Source organism: Cnephaeus nilssonii, assembly GCF_951640355.1.
Source record: "Cnephaeus nilssonii genome assembly, chromosome: 8".
NCBI lineage: Eukaryota > Metazoa > Chordata > Mammalia > Chiroptera > Vespertilionidae > Cnephaeus > Cnephaeus nilssonii.
The window spans coordinates 87,954,103-87,974,136 of record NC_137079.1 but is presented as its reverse complement, the minus strand read 5'-3'; the positions used below and the strand labels follow the sequence as shown (position 1 = coordinate 87,974,136).

General features: G+C 46.2%; 1 protein-coding gene across 1 annotated transcript in view; it reads right to left on the bottom strand.

Moving 5' to 3' along the window:
* The window catches only part of LOC307104281 (histone-lysine N-methyltransferase SETDB2-like), a 111,262-nt gene that overhangs the window by 23,038 nt on the left and 68,190 nt on the right, over nucleotides 1-20,034 (bottom strand). The window contains exon 12 of the mRNA XM_079779115.1: nucleotides 2,469-2,590. Coding sequence (XP_079635241.1) covers nucleotides 2,469-2,590 — 122 coding nt within the window. The remainder of the gene's footprint in view (nucleotides 1-2,468; nucleotides 2,591-20,034) is intronic.

Sequence of the window (20,034 nt, the reverse complement as noted above, 5' to 3'; positions counted from 1 at the left end):
AATAGATGCTGTAGGATTCCTTTCACATGAGATTCAAGAAAAGACAAGGGACTGGGCAGGGACGGGGAGGGGGAGGCGGTGGTGATTTCAAGGAGTGAGCTTGTTTGGATAATGGAAATGTTCTATATCTTGATGGTTGGTGGTGGTTACATTGGTAAAGAGATGTCTTAAAACTCTTCAAACTGTATACTTAAAATAGGTGCATTTTGTTTTATATATTAAAGTTAACTAAAAATTAACAAATTAACAGTAACAGTATGTTAGAATAAAATCTCATGTTCAAATAGTGTTAATCTCAGAATGGTTTAAGAGCAGAAAATAAGTACGTAACATATTACTAACAAATTAAAAAGAGAAAACTGGAGACATGAAAACAATTTGGAACCCATGAATTAGAATCCTTTGTTATAAAGAAAGTTATTAGGACAACAGATGAAACCTCGAGTGATTTGAGTAATACATTAATAGTAATTTCATGATTTAAAAAATATATTTTTATTGATTTTAGAGAGAGGAAGGGAGAGGGAGAAACATCAATGATGAGAATCATTAATTGGCTGCCTCCTGCACACACCCCTGGGCATTGGGGATTGAGCCCACAACCTGGGCATGTGCTGGTCCATGGGTCAACGCTCAACCACTGAGCCACATTGGCTGGGATAATTTCCTGATTTTGATGGTCATATTGTGATTATGTCAAAGAACATCCTTGTTTGTAGGAAATACACACTAAAGTAAGAGTGTCGCAATTTAATTTCAAATGGTTCCAACAAAAAAATTCTTTGTACCGTATGAGCAACTTTTCTTAATATTCAATATTCTTTTAGCAAACTAGAAATAAAAGGAAACATCCTTATTTTAATAAAGTAAAATATTAAAACCTTAAAGTATATACAAATTTAAAACCTTAGAAACATCCCACTAAGAAATAAGACAAAGCTCCCTACTTTAAAAGTGTCTATCCTATATAATAGATGTAACATGCAAATTGACCCTCATGCCGTCACACAAGAGGGCCACCCCCATGTGGTCAAAGATGGCTGCCACAAGATGGCTGGCAGGGGAGGGCAGTTGGGGGCAACCGGGTCTGCAGGGGAGCAGTTAGGTGTCGATCAGGCTGGCAGGGGAGTGGTTAGGGGGTGATCAGGCAGGCAGGCAGGTGAGCGGTTGGGAGCCAGCAGTCCCGGATTGTGAGAGGGATGCCTGTGGGATCGGGCCTAAACTGGCAGTTGGACATCCCCCAACGGGTCCCTGATTGGGGAGGGTGCAGGCTGGGTTGAGGGACACCCCCACCCTCCAGTGCACGAATTTCGTGCACTGGGCCTCTAGTAAGTATATAAAAGCTTCTAATCACTAGTATAACAGAATGATCTAGACAAATGCAGTAAAACAAAAACAAAAAAGAAAAGAAATTAAGAAGCCCAAAAATTAAAAAGAAAAAAAAGTATCTTTATTTACAGGTGAGGCTTGTCCAAATAAAACATCCAGGTGAATCTAGAGACTACTAGAATTAATATGAATTTGCAAAATTTACTGGACAAGATCAATTTTAAAAAATCAACAGTGCTTGTATGTACCAATAATAGCTTATTTTGAGCAGGTATTAGGAAAAAGTAACAAAACAAACCCAGGAATAGGCCTAACCCAAAGTTCTAGAACTACATAGAAAAAAATTATTAAGCATTTCTAAAATTCATACAAGATCTGAATAATTGGGGAGACAGACCCTGTTAATGGATAAAAAGACTCATATATCATGAGGGTATCCATTTTTCTCCCAAATTAAAATGTCTTTTAAAAAGCTTCTTTAAAAATTTTTTAAAATATATTTTTATTAATTTTAGAGAGGAAGAGAGCGATAGAAACATCAATGATGAGAATCATTGATCGGCTGCCTCCTGCACCACACCCACTACTAGGGATTGAGCCCGAAACCTGGGCATGTGCTCTGACCAGGAATCTAACCAGGGCCCTCCTGGTTCATGGGTTGACACTCAACAACTGAGCCAAACCAGCTGGGCTAAAAAGCTTCTTCATAATCCTTATTATAAATAAAATTTAAAGGAATCATAAGGTGATAAGATCTTAAAAATTAAAAAGTTAGAAAAATATCCTCCCAAAATACCCACTTAAAAGCCCAAACCATGGCCAACTCATCATTCTTTGTACTCAAAATACCATTTTTCTATTTTGGTATATTCTTTTCTAAAAAAAATTCATGTAATTATTTATTTTATTTTTGTTAATCCTCACAAAAAGGTATTTTTCCATTGGTTTTTAGAGAGTGGTAGGGAAGGGAAACACATAGAGAAAAACATCGATGTGAGAGAGATACATTGATTGGTTGCCTCCTGCATGGGCCTACTTGACTGGAATCAAATCCAGGACCCTTCAATCCAAGGGCTGATGCTCTATGCACTGAGCCAAACAGGCTAAGGAAAGAACTCCTGTATTTTCAAGTAACTTACCAAACAATTTTCATGAGCAGCTATGTCCTCTGATTGTGCACAGTACAGGACACCATACTCGAGGTCTTTGGGACAAAGTGCACACATCCTTCTTACCATCTTTTTTGAAACCTGGAAGACACCTATAAGTAATATCCCTCATGAGAAATGGAAAAGTAAGACCACCAACTTACACCATACACAAAAATAAACTCAAAATGGGAAGAGGACTTAAACGTAAGACGGGAAACCATAAAAATCTTAGAAGAACCCATAGGCAGCAAAATATCAGACATATGTTGTAGCAATATCTTTACTGATATGGCTCCTTAGGACAATGGAAACTAAGAAGAAAATAAACAAATGGGACTACATCAAAATAAAAAGCTTCTGCACAGCAAAAGAAACCATCAACAAAACAAGAAAGCCCACTGCATGGGAGAACATATTTGCCAATGATATTTCCAATAAGGGTTTAATCTCCAAAAATTATAGGGAACTCATACAACTTAACAGAAGGAAGATAAACAATGCAATCAAAAAATGGGCAAAGGACCTAAATAGATACTTTTCAAAAGTGGACATACACAAGGCCAAGAGACGTATGAAAACATGCTCAAAATCACTAATCATCCGAGAGATGCAAATCAAAATGACAATGAGGTATCATCTCATACCTGTTAGAATGGTTATCATCAACAAATCAACAAATGACAAGTGCTGGTGAGGATGAGGAGAAAAAGGAGCCCTCGTGCACTGCTGGTGGGAATGCAGACTGGTGCATCCACTGTGGACAACAGTATGGAGTTTCCTCAAAAAGTTAAAAATGGAACTCCCATTTGACCCAGTAATCCCACTTCTAGGAATATATCCCAAGAAAACAGAAACACCAATCAGAAAGGACATATGCACCCCTATGTTTATTGCGGCACAACTTATAGCTAAGATTTGGAAACAGCTTAAGTGCCCATCAGCAGATGAGTGGATTAGAAAACTGTGGTACAGCCCTAGCCAGTTTGGCTCGGTGGATAGAGCATCGGCCTGCGGACTGAAGGTTCCCGGGTTCAATTCTGGTCGAGAGCACATGCCCGGATTGCAGGCTCAGTCCCCAGTGGGGGCATGCAGGACGCAGCTGATCAATGATTCTCTCTCATCATTGATGTTTCTATCTCTCTCTCCCTCTCCCTTTATCTCTGAAATCAATAAAAATATGTTTAAAAAAAACACACCTGTGGTACATCTAAGGAATACTATGCTGATGTAAAAAGAAAGAACTCTTACCATTCACTACAGCATGGATGGACCTGGAGAGCATTATGCTAAGTGAAATAAGCCAGTCGGAGAAAGATAAATATCGTATGTTCTCACTCATTTGTAGAATATAATGAACAACATAAACTGATGAACAAAAATAGATCAAGAGACAGAGAAGCATTGAACAGACCATCAAACCTCAGAGGGAAGGCAGAGGTGGATGGGGGGAGGCGTTCAACCAAAGGACTTGTATGCATATATATAAGCCTAACCAATGGACACAGACAGCAGGGGGGTGTGGGCATGTGCTGGGGGTGGGAGTGGCCAGGAAGAGGTCAATGGGGGGAAAGGGAGACATGTAATACTTTAAACAATAAAGAATTTAAATTAAAAAACAAAAAACAAAAGAAAGGCACTTGTTTTTATGAGAGATTTTCAACTTTCAGGGAAAAAGAAATCGGGACCCAAGTAGAAAAGCAACTTACTTTGCATTTTTTAAAAATATATTTTTATTGATTTTAGAGAGGAAGGGAGAGAGATAGAAACATTGATGAGAGAGAATCATTGATTGGCTGCCTCCTGCACGCCCCCTACTGGGGATTGAGCCTGCAACCTGAGCATGTGCCTTTGACCAGAATCGAACCTGGGACCCTTCAGTCTGCAGGCTGACGCTCTATCCACTGAGCCAAACCGGCTAGGGCTTACTTTGTATTTTTTAATGTCTTAATTAAAGGAAACACTAATGAATTCATTTCAAATATCCAAACATGAGAAAAACTTTTATTCAAGAAATACAAATAGGAATTTAAATACAAGCTTTTAAAATTTTGCTTTGCCTATAGTAAACTCTCAATAATTACTACTGTCATTACAAATCAACAAGAAAACAATGGTGTATTCAAGAAACAGTGCTCAGTCCCTGGAAGGTGTGGTTCAGTTGGTTGGGAGTGGTCTTGTGCACTGAAGGGTTGCTGGTTCCATTCCAGTGCTAGGAGCATATAGGAGGCAGCTGATTGGTGTTCTGCTCTCACACTGATGTTTCTCTCTCTCTCCCTTCCTCTCTCTCTTAAAACAATTTTTTTAAGAAAAAACAAAATAGTGCTTTAGTTAGCTACCTGTAAAAAAATTTTTTACTATGTCATATATAATTCAAAAATAAATTTTGGGTGAATTAAAGAAGCAAATGAGAAATGTATCTTAATGTAAATGTTCTTTAATCTAGCATTATAAGTTAGGGAAGAAAAATAATGAAGGAAAAATAAAAAAAAATTTTTTTAAAAGAGGGAATGGAAGAAATGAAAGAAAGCTAAAGGGTTTGGAAACAGCCTAAGTACCCACTGGCAGAGGAGAGCTAGGAAGAAAAGGGAAGAGGCAGAAAGGAAGGAAAAAGTCACCTGTTCCTAATACGGCCTTGGCCACAACTGTCCATTTAACATTTCTATGCCCTTTTCAGTGTTCCTCCTTTTATTCATTTGGATTTATTTTACTACTTAACTAAAGTCCTGGTACATGAAAATTCTTACACTTGTGTGTGTGTGTGTGGCGGGGGGGGGGGGGGGGGGGTCCCTCAGCCCAGCCTGCACCCTCTCGCAGTCCGAGACCCCTCGGGGGATGTCCACCTGCCAGCTTAGGCCCACTCCCTGGGTGATCGGGCCTAAGTTGGCAGCCGCTAATCGGACATCCTTAGTACTGCTGAGTAGGCGGGAGAGGCTCCCACCACCACTGCTGCACTGGCCAGCCATGAGTCAGCTCCTGGCTAAGTGGTGCTCTCCCTGTGGAAGTGCAGTGACCACCAGGGGGCAGCTCCTGCATTTAAGCGTCTGCCCTCTGGTGGTCAGTGCGCATCAGTGACTGGCTGTTCCGCCATTAGGGTCAATTTGCATATTACCCTTTTATTATATAGGATGGTGTTTTAAATTTAGATGAGGTTAAGCACTTAAGTGGTTCTAAAAGCCCTTTTTTTGTAATTCATGAAAGAAAGGGGTGAGGAGAGAGAGGTGAGGGGATAGGGGAAAGGGGAGGGGGAGAGGGAGATTGTCTGACTCCTGCACATGCCCGGACCAGGAATCCGAAATCTAGTTATGTACCCTGACAGGGAATCCAGCAAGCTTTTGGTGCACAGGGCACAGCTCAACCAACTGAGCAACAACAGCAAGGGCTTTTGGTCGCTCTTAAATTAGAGCTTCCATTTCACATTCAGAAGACTGCACTTTGGGGATAACATTTATTTCACTTTCCAAGAATTAATTTGTTTCCTAAAACATAATTCAAGCCAGAAATGTGAGCCTCAGATACAGCATAAAACTTCTAGAAGCCTCATTAAAAAATAGCAAAAAGAAACGGGAAATTAATTTAAATCAACCAACTATATCCAAAATATTATCCTTCTGAGGAGACAGAGGGAAACTAGGTAGTCCGGAATAGGGATCATGGGGAAGTAAAACTGGGGAATCCAACTAGGTGGAATTGCTAAGGCAACCCAAGAAGGGCATGCGAGAGAGACAAACTAAAATGTATGGACTGTTGCTAAAGACAAGCAAGTTGCAGATAACCAATCACAAGGCAATAAGACATATAAACCAATTTCAAGGATGTTGCTAAGACAAAATTTTTGAAAAGACCAATCAAGAACTAGCAAGGCTGTATCCACCCTTAAATTAAAAAGTGCAAGCTCCTCTTCTCCCTTTCCCCGATGTGCGCTAGATTCTTGGGTTGATAGCAAGAGACATGCTCCCTTGCACCCACGTGGCTTATGGCCATGTGGGGCTCTACACATGGACGAATAGACTTTAACACCCAACTATAACATGGAGAGGAAGCTCTGGACACTGGCCTGCTCCTGGAACTGCAGCTGCACCTTTTCCAGGACTGGCTTTTCTCAATAAACTTTGCTTCCGTTAACTGGTTTTGTCCGCGACTTCATTCTTTGATTTCCCGAGACAACGAACTTGGACTCAAACCCCACATTTTGATTTCACTTTCAACATTTAATCAATATAAAAATTAATTTATTCTTTTGTACTGAGTCTTAAAACCCAGTGTACTCAACGATGTCACATTTTAAGTGCTCAATAGCCATATGTGATGAGTGGGTACTGTACCAAATGGCACAGCCAACGATATAAAGAAATATGAGACAGAATTGTTGTCTGCAAGAAACTTACAAAATAAACAAGAGACTAAAAAGCAATTAGAAAATAAAATAACAAGAAATGTTACAAAGTAATATAACTTCTGAGGAGGAAATACAATACATACTATGGATGTAGGGGAGGGAGTGCTCCCTGTGGGACGGAGTCTTGTCAAGGACACGGACCTTGATCAGGTACAACCTGGAGAGAAGCCTGGGGAGCCTGGGGAGACGAGGACTTGGCAGACAGAGCAGTAATGTGGGAAAGGTCTGACCAGAGGAGAGAACATGAGCTGGTCTGAAGAAAAGAACTTGTGCTAAGGGCTCTGGAAAAGAATTTGAAAAACCGATGGTGAAAGTCTGCCAAGAAGGATTTCTGAACAGGGGAATAATATGATGAAAGAGTTGTTTTAAGATCAATCTCAATATATGAAAATACTGTGCTCCCACAGGAAGGCTAAACATTGTAATGCTGTCAATTCTACCACAAATAAGTTCTAGGTTTAAAGTCATTTCAACTTAAATCCCAAGGTTACTTTAAAGAACCTAAAAAAGAAAAAAAAAAGAATAAATGGGCATGGGCAGTGAAGAAACTTTAAGAAAAAAAAAGAAAGGATATTTGCCTACCTGATTTAAAAATCCTATATAATAAAGAGGTAATATGCAAATTGACCATCATTCCAACACACAAGATGGCCGCTCCCATGTGGACACAAGATGGGTGCCACAAGATGGCTGGCAGGAGAGGGCAGTTGGGGGGGGACCAGGTCTGCAGGGGAGGGCAGTTAGGGGTGGCCAGGCCAGCAGGGGAGGGCAGTTAGGGGCAACCGGGCCGGCAGGGGAGGGCAGTTGGGGGCAACTAGGCTGGCAAGGGAGTGGTTAGGGGTGATCAGGCTGGCAGGCAGAAGCGGTTAGGGGCAATCAGGCAGGCAGGCAGGTGAGCAGTTGGGAGCCAGCAGTCCTGGATTGTGAGAGGGATGTCTGACTGCCTGTTTAGGCCTGATCCCACTGGGATCAGGCCTAAACAGGCAGTCAGACATCCCTCAAGGGGTCCCAGATTGGAGAGCGTACAGGCTGGGCTGAGGGACACCCCCCTCTGTGCACGAATTTCGTGCACCGGGCCTCTAGTATATTATAATAGTACAGCTAGGACAGAAGATTAGATGACCACATCGAAAGAAAGAACATGAAGTATAGAGAGAAGTGGGTCATAATCTATAATTATGAAATAATATACCACAAGGTGGCATTTGCATTTCTTCTCTGATAATGTCCTTAGCCCACTGTTTTTTTGTATTGGGTTATTCACTATTTTCTTATTTATAAAAGCTTATCATGTATTCAGAACACTAACCCTTTGTTAGTCAAATATGTGGTCTTTTGTGGGGAAGCACGGGACTTGGTTGGAATGTCTGTAAGGAGGATTCTCTGAAAGGTCAAGGGCCTCTGGGGGGACCTTGCCGAAGGCGGCAGCCCCTGCCTTGACTTTTCCAAAAAAGTCTGACCCCCTGGGTGTTTTACTAGAATATTTATGTTTAGACTTCAAAACATCCTTGTTTAAAAGACACTACAGATGCAGGTACTTTCTCCAGGATGCTCACCCTGCTGATTGTACCTAAAGGTTAATTTTAGTTCAAGCTGCTGTGACAATGAAAGCCTAAGGAGGGAGGCGAGCAGGGCTGTTTGCTCCCCTGAGCCCTCTCTTTCACAGAACCCTGTGTCAGAGGAATCATTCCCCCATCGCTCAGGGTCTGCCGGTCAGCTCCAGCAGTCTTTTAACTTTGTTTATAATGTTCTTTGATATACAGAATATTTAAATGTTTTATTTGATAAAATTATATCAACCTTTTATTTTGCAGTTTCTACTCCTGAGGGGACATAATTTAGAAATATTTCTATTATATTCTAGAATTTTAATTTATTTTTTACATTAAAATATTAAAATGAAATTATTTTTATTGTAAAGAATGAGATGGAGCTGTAACTTATTTTCATAATGGTTAGCCACTGATTTAAAAATCTCCTTTTCATATATTTAATTATTACATTTATTTAGGCTTGTTCCTATACTTCTTTTATTCCACTGACCTGTCACTTTCGGCAACAATACCACACTTGACAATTTTTAACACTTTAGAATATCCTACCTAATAATAGACAAATATGCAAATTGACCATACCTCCGACACACCCACAAGCCACGCCCACAAGCCAATCAGAGCGAGTATACAAATTAACCCAACCAAGATGGCTACAGCCACAGAGAGCAAGGTTTCCTAGGTAACAGAGGAAGCCAAGCTTTCCGCCTGCCCTTGCCGGGCCTAAGCCTCCACTCAAGCTACAAAGTTTCAATTATAGAAGGTAAACAAATTCAAATGGAAATGGCGGCAGAATGGAGCTTGAGAGAGCAGGACAGGGTTGCCGGCGGCAACAGGGGAAGCAAAGCTTTCCGCACACCCTGGCCGGGCCCACCCGCTTAAGGCAACAAAGTTTCAATTATAGAAGGTGAATTAACTGCCAGAGAAATGGCTGCCGGCCACGGAGGGAGCCCCAGGCTTGGCTCCGCTCCAGGCTACAAAGTTTCAATTGTAGAAGGAAAATAAATTCCAGATACCAGGGCCTCCGCTTGGGTTGCCAGGGGCCGTGGCTGGCCTGCAAACCACCACAGGCCCCTCGCTCAGGCCGCCCCATGCCCCAAGGGAACCCCACCCTGATCAGGGACACCCTTCAGGGCAAACCAGCTGGCCCCCACCCCTGCACCAGGCCTCTATCCTATCTAATAAAAGAGTAATATGCAGATTGACCATCACTGCAACACACAATATAGCTGCCCCCATGTGGTCAAAGATCCTGCCCCCATGTGGACACAAGATGGCAACCACAAGGTGGCCAGCAGGAGAGAACAGTTGGGAGGTACCCGGCCTGCAAGGGAGGGCAGTTGAGAGGGACCAGGCCTGCAAGGGAGGGCAGTTGGAGGTGATCAACCCTGCAGGAGAGGGCAGTTAGGAGTGACCAGGCCGGCAGAGGGAAGTTGGGGGCAAACAGGCTGGCAGCAGAGTGGTTAGGGGGTGATCAGGCTGGCAGGCAGAAGCGGTTAGGGGCAATCAGGAAGGCAGGCAGGCAAGCAGTTGGGAGCCAGCAGTCCTGGATTGTGAGAGGGATCCCAGATTGGAGAGGGTACAGGCTGGGCTGAGGGACAACCCCCCTCCATGCACGAATTTTGTACACCAGGCCTCTAGTATTTTAATATTTGACAACACAAAGCCCACATCCTAGGATAAAAATGGGGAAAATTCCAATATTTTATTCACCTTAGGCCCAAAGTCTACTTTGATAGAATACTGTGTTCTTAATTTAAAAACCACTCATATTAGAGTTTGTAAAGCATAGGCTAAAAAATACGTGTCAAACAGCCTGGCTGGTGTAGCTCGGTGGTTGAATGTGGATGCATGTACCAAGAGGTCCCAGGTTCAATTCCCAGTCAGGGCACATGCCTGGGTTTCAGGCTTCTTCCCCAGTATGGGACTGCAGAAAGCAGCAGATCAATGTTTCTCTCTCATTGATATTTCTCTCTCTCTCTGTCTCCCCCTCTCCCTTTCTTTCTCTTTAAAATCAATAAAAATGTTTTTTTTTAAGTTTCAGTTAAATTATTAGTGCTAAAATTCTCTAATAAAATCATGTGATAATGTTTGACAGGATATGCAATACCCCTTGTTGTATAAGAAGAGCTACACATTTCCCCAGTGTTACCCTTTCCTGTGCAAAGCTGGACCTTCAGACTGACACACTGCATTAGGCTGAGTTGTCAGGCTGCAGATACCTGAGCATGTCCTTCTGTGCCTGCTCTGGGGACTCTGCGTCACCTGAATTGCACTCCCAAGTCCACAGGCTCCCTTAGAGTCTTGGTACCTGGGAATACAGCAGTGGTAGGTAGCGCAGTGCTGTGCTGTGACCTGGAGTTTGTTTCCAGTGCTGATGGACAGAAACCCGAAGTGGGACCCACAGGCTCCCCCTAATGGCTTTTTCCTGCTAAAACATCCCTTCATCATAGTTTCCCAAAAGATCTTGGCTCTTCTAACTTGTTTATTCTTCTAGACTGGAGGATGCACATAACCCTCTGTAGTTAGGGGAGTTACGGTACATTAGAGGCTTTTACATAGACAGGCATTCCTCACTGTCTGAATGCTTGCTACATGTTACCTGAAACTCATGGACCAAATACACTTGGATAACTGATATCCTTCTCCACCTGAACTCAGGAACTGTAAAGACTCAGGCAGTAAGGGAGTGATACATGTATCATGGGGGCTAGGATATTTGGGGGAAGAGCCCACTGGTCTCCCTCAGTAGCTGAGATTAAGAACAAAGAGGATAAGTAGGGCTTCCCAGGGTCCTTCTACCGGGGCCAACAGGCCCGAGGACTCAGACTGTCCTGACAAGACCCATAAGGCGTTGAGGGGGTGGCAGAATCATCAAGGTGGGCAGGGGCTAAATCAGATCAGGACATGGGTGCACGGTAAGCCAAAAAGATTATTCTGAAAAAGAGAGAGAGAGAGAGAGAGAGAGAGAGAGAGAGAGAGAGAGAGACAGACTACTGGAGGACTTTGAGTAGGAGAATCACATTTGTTTTCTGTGTTTTAGGCTGCTGTGCAGACGAGGCTAGAATAGAAACCAGGAGACTAATGGACCAGGCAGGAGATGATGGTGGCGTGGGATTGGATGGTAGTAATGGAGGTGGTGACAAGTAGTGAGGCTCACAATATGTTCTGAAGACACGCTGACTGGTCTGACTGATGTACTAGATGGGAGTGAGGAGGAAAGTGAGGCATGAGGGTGCCTTTAAGGTTTCCGGCCTGAGTAAGTGGGTGAAGGACATGGGGCAGGCTGGTGGCTGAGCCGGTCTGGAGTACGTGGGTGTGGGTCTGTGTGGGGAAACAAGGGTTCTCTGTGGGACACACCCAGTTTGAAATCACTCCAGGCATGGGTAAAGTTGGTTATGAGAGTCGGGAGTTTGGGGAAAAGGTCAGAGTGGAACCTCACCTCCAGTAACTCCCCCTCTTGCACTCCGCATATAGACAAACTGGCTATTCAACCGCCTGACTGGTGGTTGCCACCTGTGCTTTGTGGCCGATGCTTTTATTCACGTCACCGCCTGGCCTGTCCGGAACACCTTGGGAACCTTCCTCTCTCTCTGACTCGCCCTTTAAAACGAAGCACCATGTCCTCGCCTCCAAAGAGCTCTCTGGGACACCAGGTGGAGATGGGAGCCCCTCCCCTGGGCCTGTGGAGCTAACCAGGTCAGAGGCGAGCTGCCCCCCAGGTTCCCCGCATCCCCGCCCTCAGGCCTGAGCGGGGCCCGCGGCAGGAACCGTGCCCCCTTTCAGGGAAGGAGGCTCAGAAGACGGAGGGAGCCTTCGGGGCCGTGGCTCCTAAATGCAGGGGAGCGGGTGGTTCCGCACGGCACCTTCTTTGGGGAACTTCCCGAAGCGCTTCCGGGGACCTAGCTGACCCCCGCCCTCACAGGAGGGGACGGGCCCTCCTCTCCCCGCGCCCCTCGGGCCGGCCGGTCTCACAGCCGGTGGAGCCGCCCGGGAGGAGCCCGGAGCCCGCCTCCGCCGGCCGGACGCGGCGCCCGAGAGCAGGGCCGTGGACGCGCCGTCCCCGCAGCGGGAGGGAGGGGGTCCGCCGGCCGCCGCGGCTGCCCCGCCCGGAGGTGAACGCCGGGAGCGCACTCCGCGGGCCACAGCTGCTGAGCCCAGACCGTCCACGCGGCTCGGCGGCTCGGGAGGGGGGTCCAGGCCCCGAAGGGACGGACGCCCGAGTGAGGTCCCGGGGGGACCGGTCTGCCCGCCGCCCGCCCGCCCCCGCTCCGCGCCGCACTCACCGTTGGCGCCGGGCGACGCGTCCGCCGCCTCACACCCCCCGGGCCTCGGGGCGTCGCTGGCACCGGCTGACCGGAGCGGCGCGGGGTCCATGGCCGAGCTCTCAGCCTCCGGAAGTCCCGCGGCCGGTTCGCCGGTTCGGTTCCCCAAAGCCCGGAAGGGCTGATGCCCACGCTCAGGGGATGTCCCGGGGAGAAGAAATGAAACCTAGCCTCAGGTCCCGGGAGAAGAAACGAAACCTAACCTCCGGTTTGCACAGACTTCTCTGCCAAACAGGAGCTCCTACCTTCTCCAGAATCGAGTTTGAATTTAATTTTATTTTTTTGATCCTCCTTCCAGGAAGCAAGGGGGCCAAAGCCCCTGTGTTCAGTCGGAGAAATGACCGCTTTTCTGAGAGGTTCACCGTTTCTTTTAAAAATTTTACTAAATTGATCTACTTGTGGATGAAAGGGGCCACATGCTGACCTGACAAGCTCGGGGGGGCCTGCATGGCAGTCTTGCAAACTCAGAGCCCTAAAGACACCACAAAGGATGGTCTGAAATTAAAGTTTAACCAAAAGCAGTTATGGTGGGCAGTTACGTCCTAGGTGTTATGGGGTCGAACCCTGGAGTCAGAATAAGACCACTGGAGGCTACTGATTGATTGAAAAAAAGCAGGCAAGGATTTACTGAGCTGGCCAGGAGGGCCGTGAGAGCACCACGCAGGTGGAGTCCACACTCACGACCGCGCTATCCTTTTCAAGGTCCAAACCACAAAAATTTTCCTTTGTTCTAATTTTTAAATTCTAAATGCTGGGAACAGCCTGCAGGGGGATTCCCAGCCACATCCTGCTGGACACTGGAATGTGGCCCTATCTTGTGAAAGCAGTTTTACAGAGGCAGGATCAAGCGGAGTCAGTAATCTCTAAAGGTTATCTACAGTTTCTACTCCTGGAGCCACTGAGGCAGTGGGCATCAATCTCCTGTGGTTCTGGTCCACAGGCACAGGAACATTACCTCTGTGAGTCTCCAGGTCTCAGTCTGGAAGCTGAGGCAACCACCCTATTGTTTAAGCAAGTGAGTGAGTGCAGAAGCCAGAATAGGTTAAAATTCAAACAGCAAACAACTGTTGGACATAGAAATCGGGACTCAAAAGAACTGTTGGCCCAGAAAGAAACTCACTATAGACTGATTCATTTGCCTCTCAGCATAACCATTATTGCTTTTCTCATTTTCGGTTCCTATAAGTGTATTCCTAGTATCACATGAGCTCACTCATCTAGGGGAAATGATGAACAACATAGACTGAAGAACAAGAACAGCATTGATCAGACTGTCAGACCTCAGAGGGAAGGTAGGGGAGGGTGGGGACAAGGGAGATAGATCAACCAAAGGACTTGTGTGTTTGCATATGAGCCTAACCAGTGATCACGGACAACAGGGGGGTGGGGGCATGCGTGGGGGGGGGGGGGGTTGGGATGGGAATGGGGGGAGGTTTGATGACAAATATGTGATACCTTAATCAATAAAGTAATTTAAAAAAAATTCAAACAGCAGTTTTTACCTAAGTATGGTTGCTACCATTCTTCATTAGGCGGCTGTGCCGCGCCTGCATGGCCCAGGGCGAACCTGAGTGGGGGCGGCTGAAAGGCTTAGAAAAGACAGACAAGAGAATACACGCTGGGTCTCGGTGGGACGCTGCTTCCTGAGAGACAGCGCCGCAACCCACAAGCCAGGCATGATCAGGATGTTTACAACATTCTCGTGGGTTTCAGTCCTACTCAACTACATGCACCTGAACTCTATCACTCAGGCACGTGAGACCACGTGTTAGGACCACAAGTTCAAGCTTACAACTACAGCTGTTGGCTATCATTATGCTGGGAGGGCTCTGCCCCCCAAGCTGGGACTTGCACGTGGCCACGAGAGGACTGTGCCCTCTCATTAATCCAAGGCTTGAACCTGTCCAAAACACTGGCACAGGCCAGTATCTTCACTGACAAGGTCAACCTTTACCTTAGCTGAGCCCATCTGTCTTTTAGCATCTATGATAACATACCGTTGAAATGTCTGGGTAACTTGTAACTTCCCTTTTTCTGGAGCCCCTGGGGCACAACCAAATGTGTTGGGCGCCAGGATACCACAAATTCCTTATCATGTTAATTGTTCCTGCACCCACCTAAGCTTGTGTCCATCATTTTACTTTTCATCCAATCCCAGGGGTTCCTCCCCCCCCCCCATTTGTTTTATCCCACCTCCTTAATCTATCACCAATGAATTTCATGTAACCTACCTATGTCCCTCCTTTGATTGCAATGTATAAATACAAATGTAACCCGCCATTCTCTGGAGCATTATCTCAATTCGTTGAGGTTCTGCTTCCCGGCATATGTCAACAGTTTGGTTCAAATAAACTCACTGAAAGGGCAGAGCAGGACAGCACAAAATGTACTGTACCCTCCATCCTGTGTAACTATGTATATGACTCCTTTTTCTTAGAAAACCGCGAGAATGTTAACAGTTGCATAAACCTGCCAATAGGAATGTAGAGAAATAGACTCAGTCCAAATTAGGCAAGCTGCACAGTACCCCCCGTGTAACCAGACCCCTGACCCTGCCCCCTGACCAATCAACGGGGCCACAAACGTTCCCCCCGCCCACTGCTTTGGACCCCCTTTAAAGCTTTTGTTCTCCGAAGGCTCCCTCTCTCCCCACCTCTCCGCTGCACCCGTGTGTGTGTGTGTGTGTGTGTGTGTGTGTGTGTGTGTGTGTGTGACTGAGCTCAAGCTAGCTTGAATACAGACTCTTTGCTTTTGCATCAGACTCGTCTGGCTCCCTGGTGGTTTTTCTTGGGGACCCCAAATTCTGAGCATAACATTTGGGGGCGCGTCCGGGATCCCCAAGACTGACACTGGAATGTGGCCCTATATTGTGAAAGCAGTTTAATATTTTGTTTATCTGCCTGGTTATAATTATTTGTTCATATATAGAAGTCCGTGAGAAGAAAAAAAAAGAAACATTTAATTTGTTTAAGGCTGAGTGCTTTGATGGATAGCAACCCCCCCCCCCCCCCCCCCCCCGCAGTGGCCACTGGGATTCTTTTTTTCCCCAGGGGTGTTTGCTCTCTGTCAGAGGGGGAATTGGCCTGCCTAACAACATTTCTGTCTATGTTTATTACTTTGAAGGTATAAAGTTGTAACAATTATAGTCCAAAAAAATTTAAAGCAGGACCAAATTTTAAAGTTAACTATTTACAAGAAGGAAGCTGGAGCTGGCAAAGTCACCAAGTCTGCCCAGCAAGTTCAAAAAACTAAATGAATCTTATTTCTGACACCTGCTGCCACCCAGTCTTAATCAGTAGTAAAGAAACGGTCTCAGAAGTGTTTGTCTCAATTGGCCATTTAAGTTTGATATAATTAATGATTACAGTACATTACAAAATCTTTAGAAGAAAAGAAAAATATTTTGTGGGCCATTTAGTCCTTATATGTATATGTCATCTCTTAAGTTATAATTTTAAAATCAATAATTTTTAATAGAAACACACTCAAGCAGAGTGGCTTTTCAGAAAGGTCAGGGAGTCTGATTGCAGTTTAGGGGTCACTGGTTCCCCCATACCACCTTCATTGGCAGGAGGCAAGCGCTTTTCCCAGTGGGAACAGAGAGTGGACTGCCAGATGAAAACGCCTCGGTGGGAGCCTTCCTTCGCCACCTGGGACCCGCGAGGCACTCCCTGCCTCCGCCCACCCAGTGTCCATCCCCTTCAGGGGTTGTTTCGAGTGGCTGGAGGCGTGGCGAGGAGAGAAATTCCCTTGTGACCCCCTGCGCCCCAATGAGACCCAAGAACCCCCGGCGACTCCTTGGACATTTTTCACCATGTTCTGTTAGGGGGACTTAAAAGCATGTTCTGTTAGGGGGCTTAAAGAAGGCACAGCTAGAAATTCCCCCATTCCCCTTTTCAGGCTTATCAGAATCTGAGATCCTTATCTCTGTAGGAAGAATGTGGCATTCTGAATTTCAAGCAGCTGGAGGCCTGGAAACAGGGTTCAGGACCTGCTCCCTCCTCCCTCTGCCTTTTTCTAAATATTTTAAAATCATAAAAGGTTTGAAAGTTAATTTAAAATTATAAAGATTTTTATAAAGGTTATACATATAATGAAAAAAAAAAAAAAGAACAAAGAAAGAAAAAAAAAGCCATCAGCAAATAGGAAGGAATTAGTATGCCTATTGTAGGAAACAGGGGCACTGGAAGAGAGAATGTCCTGGCAGGTTAGCTAGAGAAGCAGAAAGGGGAGACTCAGATCCCAAGGGTCTTTAACTTAGAGAAAAAGGACTGACAGGACCGGGGTTCCTTTCCATTAAGCCCCCAGGGTAACCTTACAAGTCGGGGGCAAACCTGTTAATTTCCTGGTGGACACTGGGGCAGCCTATTCAGTCTTGACAGAGCCGATGGGACCCGTAACCTCTAAGAAGATAGCAGTCCAGACAAATTGCCTGTTTTCCTTAGACATCAAAGAGGACTGTAGACTGGGGTTCGCGGAGATTGCTAAACCTCTATACTGAAGTACTGAGGGAATGCAGCCGCTGAACTGGACCGAAGTGGAACAACGGCTTTTGAGGAGCTAAAGAAGGCTCTCGTCTCAGCACCTGCCCTAGCCTTGCCAGACATCACGAAGCCCTTCCACCTCTACGTGAGTGAGGTAAGGGGCATTGCCAAAGGGATTCTCATTCAGACTCTAGGTCCCTGGAAGAGACCTGTAGCCTATCTGTCTAAGAGGCTAGACCTCGTGGCAGCAGGGTGGCCAGCGTGCCTCTGGGCAGTGGACACCACAGCACTGCTGATAAAGGAGGCAGATAAGCAGACTCTGGGCCAGGAACTAGCCCTGACAACACCCCATGGTGTGGAGGCCCTCCTTCGAGGTGCTCCAGAGAGATGGATGTCAAACACTAAGATCACCCAGTGCCAAGCTCTTCTCCTGGACCAGCCCTGCGTCCGGTTCCATAAGACACTGGCCATCAACCCTGCCAGCCTGCTTCCAGATGATGACCCAGAGGAACCCATTCATGACTGCACAGAGGTAACAGACACAGTACAAATGGCTCGCCCAGACCTGACTGATGCCCCGCTATCATCACCAGACAAGGTACTGTTTACGAATGGGAGCAGTTATGTTCAGGATGGCATCCGATATGCAGGAGCAGCAGTAGTCACCCTGGACCGCACCATTTGGGCACAGTCTCTGAACAGAGGAAAATCAGTATAAAAAGCTGAACTTTTAACCTTAATCCAGGCCCTTTGATGGGGACACAGTGCCATCCCCCAGGAAAGAGGGTTACCAACTTCAGCCGGAAAAGACATTAAAAGATATTAGCCTTATTAGAGGTCCTCTGGCTCCCAAGGGCAGTTGCAATGGTGCACTGCAAAGGACATCAGAAAAGGGGAGACAATTGAAGCCAGAGGAAATAGAGCCACAGACCAAACTGCCAAGGAAGCCGCCCTAAAACCAGTGGGGCCTTTACAAGTTTTAGTAACCCTGTGGGACTCCGACCTACGACGGACCCCCTCCTACATCAAAACAAGAAGAGGAATTAGCAGAACAGAAGCAAGCCATCAAAGGACCAGATGGTTGGTGGACCCTACCAGATGACAGACTGTTGGTCCCAGAGGCTCTAGGTCGGACGTTAGTTGCCCAGTTACACCAGGCTACCCACATAGGCGTAGATAAGGTAATTAGAAGCATAGTCACTAGAAGTACTGTCTGTGCACAGGTAAATACTAAGCAAGGTAAGAGGGTCCCCCTGGGAATTCGGGCCCCAGGGAAATTCCCCAGGAAAGCATTGGGAGGTGGATTTCACAGAGATTAAGCCGCCAGCATCAGAATACAAGTACCTGCTAGTTCTCATAGACACCTTCTCGGGTTGGGTTAAAGCATACCCCACTAGAACAGAAACTACCTCTATAGTTGTCAAAAAATTACTCCAGGAGATTATACCTAGCTTCGGGCTGCCAGTAGCCATAGGATCAGATAACAGCCCCGCCTTTGTAGCCAAGGTATCTCAAAGTATAGCTCAAGCCTTAGGACAGGCATGAGCAGGACTCTAAAAAGGAATTTAACTAAATTTGTCCTAGAAAGCGGTGAAAACTGGACCAACCTCCTGCCCTTCACCCTCTTATGGACCAGGTGTACCCCCTACCAGGAGGGGTTTCCCCCTTTTAGAGATCATGTATGGTAAACCTCCCCAACTCTTCCCAGGGCCAGGGAGAAACTAAAAGCTGGAATTCATAACCATTCCCTTACTCAAGTCCTTACAGGTTCTGCAGTATACCCAGAGAGCCACCCATAAGCTTGTTCGAGATGCTCTGCCAGTGCCCACCGCGGACCCTGTACATCCCTTCCAGCCCGGGGACTCGGTGTGGGTAAAGTTCACTGCCCAAGGACTCACCCCAACCTGAAAGGGACGCTACACTGTTATCCTGAGCACGCCAATGGCTGTTAAAATAGATGGTGTCCAGACCTGGCTACACCACTCCCAGCTCCTGCACCAGGAAACGGCCTGGATCCTGGCAACCACCCGTGAGATCCCTAGCCTGGGCTCCACGCAGGCCAGGAGGAAACTCGACACCTGCAGGAGAGGAACTGGACTTCACTGTGGACAGTACTATTGGGGACTGAGGTACTAGAGGCCTTGGCCAGAAGCGGGAGATGAGGTAGAAATACAAACCGTCCCATGATTGGGCCCGTAAGTTTCAAGACAAGGGGGGAATGAAAGGGCAGAGCAGGCCAGCACAAAATGTACTGTACCCTCCATCCTGTGTAACTATGTATATGACTCCTTTTTCTTAGAAAACTGCGAGAATGTAACAGTTGCATAAACCTGCCAATAGAAGTGTAGAAAAATAGACTCAGTCCAAATTAGGCAAGCTGCACAGTACCCCCTGTGTAACCAGACCCCTGACCCTGCCCCCTGACCAATCAACGGGGCCACGAACGTCCCCCCCCCCTGCTTTGGACCCCCTTTAAAGCTTTTGTTCTCCGAAGGCTCCCTCTCTCCCCACCTCGCCCTGTGCCCCTGTGTGTGCGTGTGGGACTGAGCTCAAGCTAGCTTGAATACAGACGCTGCTTTTGCATCGGACTCGTCTGGCTCCCTGGTGGTTTTTCTTGGGGACCCCGAATTCTGGGCATAACACTCACAAAAATTCTTTACAGGTTTCAATGTGTTTTTTTTTTTACGTTAACACACTACATATCTATCATAAACAGACACAGAAGTAACAAACCGTAATTGCAGTTAGCAGTTGCAAGCCTTTATTTAGCACCCATGGGGTACAAAGCACCATACA